Source organism: Aptenodytes patagonicus, chromosome 1 (genome assembly GCF_965638725.1).
Source record: "Aptenodytes patagonicus chromosome 1, bAptPat1.pri.cur, whole genome shotgun sequence".
NCBI lineage: Eukaryota > Metazoa > Chordata > Aves > Sphenisciformes > Spheniscidae > Aptenodytes > Aptenodytes patagonicus.
The window spans coordinates 55,253,906-55,259,789 of NC_134949.1; the positions used below are offsets into that span (position 1 = coordinate 55,253,906).

The 5,884-nt window shown below is 47.5% G+C and overlaps 1 protein-coding gene across 2 annotated transcripts; it reads left to right on the forward strand.

Moving 5' to 3' along the window:
- The first annotated feature begins 647 nt into the window (after positions 1-647).
- On the forward strand, positions 648-5,538 carry APOLD1 (apolipoprotein L domain containing 1). 2 transcript variants are annotated; one of them, XM_076336238.1, is made up of 2 exons: positions 648-738; positions 2,917-5,538. In XM_076336238.1, the coding sequence occupies exon 2, from the start codon at positions 2,922-2,924 to the stop codon at positions 3,660-3,662; it is 741 nt and encodes a 246-aa protein (XP_076192353.1). In that variant the 5' UTR covers positions 648-738; positions 2,917-2,921; the 3' UTR covers positions 3,663-5,538. The 2 variants fall into 2 exon arrangements, with proteins under 2 accessions (XP_076192353.1, XP_076192361.1); XM_076336246.1 differs by having other exon boundaries at positions 726-738; positions 2,897-5,538.
- Positions 5,539-5,884: the final 346 nt, after the last annotated feature.

A 5,884-nucleotide genomic window follows, 5' to 3' on the forward strand; every position in this document is an offset into this window, starting at 1 on the left:
TTAGGAAAACAACATGGTTGTTTCTCAACCATCATGGTGTCCATGGTTAGGAAACAGAGCAAAACCACAGGGAGATCACTCCTTTTGCAAAATGCTGCATGGTTTTATCTACTCAGAAGGAGAAGGGATGGGAATTCAGAGCAATCATCTTGCTGTGGAGCTGCTTCCCTTTTATGGAGTAGAGCACCGCTCCAGCTCTCACACAGCACTGCTGTGCTCCAGCCAGTCACACACACGATTGTCCCAAACAGCTGGGATTTTAAAAGTACACTAGCTTTGAATGAAGTAGCTGGCTGGCTGATACTCCAATGGGTCTAGATGTGTGGGGGGGGGAAACTTCAGTCATCAAGCAATTAGCAGCTCCAGCACAGAGTAAAGTCAGTTACTATTTCAGGGAAAGGAAAGGCAACTGTTCCCTGGGGGGAATGACTGCACTAGCTCAGCACCAGGAATAGGCTGAGATTTTTTTAAATTTTTTTTCCCCCTACACTTCAGGAAAAGCGAACACACAATGTTCATTCGCAGGGATCGTTTCCTGAACATGATGTGTGCTCGCTGTCCCACAGGTCACTTTCCAGTGTGTCACATCCTTCTGCACAAGGGAGAGCAGGAAATGGCAAACTCCCAGTATGAGGCAAAGCATTCCCATTGCAGCAATTGGTCCACAGGAGCTATAAATTGGTCTCCTCCAGAAACAGATCAAAATTTGTCTTTGCGGAGGTCGGCTGGAAACTAAAGGTAAGTTTAAACCAGTATTTTTTGGGGTCTCTCCGAGTACTGTATTAGGAAAGTATTTGCAGGTTTTGGACTAATGTATACCTTTATTGTTGGGGAGATTTTTCTGTAAGAGCAGGAGTTGGTTTTGTTTTCCTTTATGCTGGCATAAATCAGTGTATTCAAAAGACATGCATCACTGTATGGCTTATGCTATATATTGAATGACTGTTCTACTAACTGCAGTGAGATGGCTGCTGTTATTACCTGAGATTGTTCTCAGCAAGAAAATCTGCAGAACAAATTGTTAAAAGGCTACAGGAATCGATACATTTAATGATCATCATATTGATCTGTTATTAAGTTATTGATGACATGCTCAATGTTCATTTCAATGCCGGTATCCATTTAGCCTAGTGTTAGTCCTTGTGCTTTTAGCTTCATCTCTGACTACAGTGTAAAAAATAAAAGGACACTGCCTCCAGCTAAGAAAAGCACAATGTACTAAGTGGCTCAAGTGGTCCAATGATACCAAGGGAGACTGGCGTCATTGTTCTGAAGGGCATAGGGGGAGGTCCTAAAGGGTTCTGTGTCAGATGGATTAGGACAAGTAGAAGGGGAAAAAATTGCAGTGAGAATTATTTACTTACACACTTCAGGATGGAAAGGCTTTTTATAGTAGGAGGTTTCCTCCTTCTGAAACACAAGAATTCTGCAGAATGAAAGCCCCAAGGATCCTAACTATATAGCGTGCCCATGTGAGGGACCAGACACCTCCAGTTCACACAGTATAGAAGACTTAGAAGAGAAAAGGTGGCTGCAGCAATGAATAGTTTTGTTTAGTTCGCTCTGGGACAGGGTCTTTCTGCTACAGAGACTTCTTTTGGCTATGAGGGCATTATGGACTGCAAACAGCTTCTTAGCTCTATGGCTAGACCTTGCTAGGTGCAGAGGCAGTGCAGCCTTGTGCACGGTGCAGTGTTGCGGAGCACAAAAGCTCTGCTCCCACCAGACAACTTGTGATGCTACATCACTCCTGTTGCCTCCCTTGCCTCAGTTGCCCTAGATGTAAGCAGGGTTAAGGATGCTGGTTTCCTTTGTAAAGCACTTTGCAGCCCTAGAGCAACCTGCAAATGCTTATCGGAACATTTCTTTCTACCCTTGTGACAAAGAACAGAGAGCAACAAGAGATCACCTAGCACCGAAACCCTGAAGATTCACCCTCTAGAAGGGAAGACACTCTCCTGCTATCTTGCCAGGGAAGGTTGCCACAGCCAGCAGCTTTCAAGCCTTTTCTATTCACAGGCCTCTATATTTCCCGTTTCCCCATCCCCAAGGGAGTGCGCACTGAAAGTGGGCTCGCTTTTCTGATGTGTCCTTCATGAACCTTTCAAACAAGGTCCATAGGCCTCCCTGCCACTGTCACTGGGGATCCACCACCACAGGTTGGACTAAGCACCACAGAACAATGGTTCCCATCTTTGTCCAGACCCTGACGCCAAGTTACAATAGGAAAAAAATGCTGCAGGACCTTGAGTTGCTTAGGCATACAGAAAGGAAGGATGTTCACAATACCCGTCTGAGACATCAATGAGCTTCTCACCTCATAGATGGAAAAACCAGACCTTGACTCCCCTCAGCAGCTTCCCTCTGTCCTCCTTTAATGGGAAATGACCCCTAAATAGCAACCTGGGATGGGTGGCTTTCACCTCCTCAGAGCCTTGCCTTTCTTGTGAAAGATGCCCTTGAATATTGCAGATCCTCTGAATCCCATAGTGGGGACAACAAATTCATTCTGACAGCATTACTACTCTGGGCACTAAATCACTTAATCTCAAGGGAATTTCTGTCCCCAGGGTTGGAAGAGACGTTTTGTGTCTTCACAGAGATAATAACAACTGCACCTCTCACCCCAGCCCTTAAGATATTTTAGTCTTCCCAGGGAACAAGAAAAACATTTAAAAGTTCCTCTGTCTGAAAGTTACAGTGGAATATGGTAATTAAATGTACATGTGTGTACGTGCATGTGTGTGTGTGTGGGTGAGTGTGTACGTGTGTGCAGACAGCAAACCTTTCATGTCGCTGGGTGAAGCAAAAAAAAAATTGGCTGGATGCCACCCCTAAAATGGTGGTCCAGGCTGAGCATGTCTCATGGGTTTTTTTAACATAAATCCCAACCCAGGTTTTTCTGTTTCTGGACAGAGGCCATGGAGAGAAACGGTGCTGCCTTTCCCCAAACACTAGACCCCACGCACCACTTCCACATAGCGCTGCTGGATCAGAGACGGAGGCTGCGTGGCCAAATTGCTCACCTTCACAAGGCGGCTCGTAAACTCAACAAGCTCCGCAAAAGGTCCCTGATTGCCAACGTCAGTGGGAGCACCCTGACTGCTGCGGGAGCAGTCACAGCCATCGTGGGGCTGTCCCTGAGCCCGGCGACACTGGGAGCCTCTCTCCTGGCGTCGGCTGTGGGTCTGGGCCTGGCCACTGCCGGGGGGGCCGTCAGCATCACCTCCGATCTCTCCTTAGTGCTCTGCAATTCCCGGGAGGTGAGGAAGGTGCAGGAAATCGCAATGACTTGTCGGAAACAGATGAGGGAAATCCTTGGCTGCCTGGAGTTCCTCCGCCGGGGGCAGGGCCCCGGGGACCCCACACTGCGCCAGTCGGAGAAGAGGGCCTCCATCTCGCTGTACAACTCCATCTGCTTCATGGTCTTCTGCGGCTCCCACAGTTTCCTTGTGCCAGAGTACACAAAGGAGGTCACAAAGGTGAGCCAGGCCGTGCTGAAAGCCAAAATCCAGAAGTTGGCTGCCAACCTTGAGACCTGCACCAGGGCGATGGATGAAGTCTGTGAACTTCTTGAGTCCAGGACAGAGCTTTCCCCACACATAAGGAGACTCAGCTTGGGTGCTAAAACCACTGCTGAGAGCCTAAGACCATCCAGCTGAAACAGTGTTTGCTCCATAATTAAAACCAGGCTTGGAGACATTACATTATTAATTGCCACCATTAGCACTGCTACCTGTTGCTATTTTAATATTGGTCATGCTCATCCACACAGGTGTGCACATCTCTCCTGTGCCTTATTTATATCTGAACACAAACTCCTTCATAATAGGAAGCTAAAGCTTACACACACACACCCCCTGCCACCTCACAGCAGCCACGTGATTCAGGCTGGAGGTTATGATGGACACGTGGACTATCGGGTACACAGCAGCAGATCCCAGAGCCTGCAGGCAGGGGTAGGTGGCCGTTCCTCAGACCCACGTTTCCCCAGCCATCTCCCTGGCTCTGCTTCCCCAAGGCAGCAAAAAGAAGCAGGTCAGGAGGCTGATGAAATTCCTGCAGTCGTGGTGCTGACTGACCCTGGATTGCAAATAACTTATGAATCAATGAGTGGTAAAAGGGCTGGTGTACCCTCAAAAAGCCAGCAGCTGCCAATTTCCGGTAGAGTACAGTCCTGTTACCAAGGTACAACTGGAAAGGCTGTTGAAGGAAGCAGTTCCAGATATGACAGACTGTATGGATGGCTCATCATCCCAGGGTGAAATAGGGGGGCCAGAAATTGTTATCCCTTTTGAAGAAACCTCTCTAGGCTGAGAACTGTGATGTTTGTGTTCTATTTATTGACATAGGATTATTTCAAGGTTTTGATATTGTATTTAAGGTTTGTTGGTTTTTTTTTTTAAAGGAGGCCTCTGCTCCAAAGGAAAGCAGCTGTTCTTAGAGGCAAAGCAAGTCTGTGGCATGTAAGAGCAAGTCACCTGTTCTTTGGCTGTGAGGGAGGGCAAGTCCCTGAAGGAAAAGGAAAGCATGGCTTGAATGCTGGTAGTTATAAAATAGGTGAAACACGGTCAACCAGTGACAGATCTTAGGAACCAAAACAGGGAGAAGGACAGGTCAGTGACCCTGGGACCAGAGCCTGCCTCAGGGGACTGGTGGAAGAAAGCAGTTGTAACTCTTGCAGCGCGGAGGGAAGCGTAGGTTGGTGTTACTGGTTTGAGCTGGAGCCCAGCTGTGATGGGAGCACATCTGAGAGGTGGAGGTGCCGCTCTTTGTGCAGCCAAGCAGCCTGTGAGACCCACAGTGGTTTGTCTGTGAGGGTGGAGGCAGCACTCATGGAGAGCTACACGTACTCCTAGCAATGCTTCCCGGGGTAAGCTTAATGTTAGCAATATATATACTGGTACTAATATTCAAGAGGGGTGCAGAGGAGTAGGATGATTCAATGGCAGAGCACTTACAAAGCAGGAGGAAGGACTGGGACACTGTTTCAAGTGACTGTTCTGCTAAATATGTCCTTTGTGATTTTTGATCCCTCAGTGCCTCAGTTCTCTGTCTAAAAATGAGGATAGTAGCACTTCCCTACCTCACAAGGATGTTTCTGAGGCAAATATTGCAAAGTGCTCAAGTACTGTGATGATGGGGATCATGTCAGTACCTTGAAGAGGTACAAGGAAGAGACCCCGGAAACTAGCTTGAGACAACTAGAGGAGTTAATGCAGGGATAATTCCACCTCCACAAGTAGGCCCCAGTGGATAAGGGAAACTTCCCTGCAGATGCATGAATCAAAATGATCAGAAAACCCACTCTAATTCTGTAATACTGAGCAAACTCTTAGGAAGGGCAACACTACATCTCACAAACCTTGAATCCTTGTCCTTTTTGTGTCTTCCTCTCATGACATCAACATTTGTTTCTTATAAAGAAGAACAAAAGCTTTGGTCCCTCAGAGTGTGACTCAGATGCCTGTAATGCCCATGCTTGTTTGCCAGAAATGAACAAGTACACTGCTGGTTCAATTAAATGAATATGAAGCACTTTTGTGTCAGTTTCTCTCTGCACACCTGCATATGACCACATTCCTGCCGCCGGCTCACCCTGCTCGATTCCATGCTCCAGGCACTGGAGCCAGGGAATCGATAGGAGCGGCTGGACGTGTTCAAAAGGGGAGAATGAAAAGTGAGGTCATCAGCCCCATGCGACACAGCTGGCATTTGTGTATGAGTGTATGCATTTATGCCTGTGTGAGTGCATACCCTGGTGTGCAAATTAGCCCATGTACACTGTGGATGCTGATCTCTGACATGCAAACACTGAGATGCATGTGTGAGGACGTAAGTGTGTTTTTGGAGCGTGAACTCCATAGTGAACACGCTATGCAAA

Bases quoted from the DNA above. Each gene is read 5' to 3' on its own strand.
- APOLD1 (XM_076336238.1), top strand. From the start codon at position 2,922: ATGGAGAGAAACGGTGCTGCCTTTCCCCAAACACTAGACCCCACGCAC.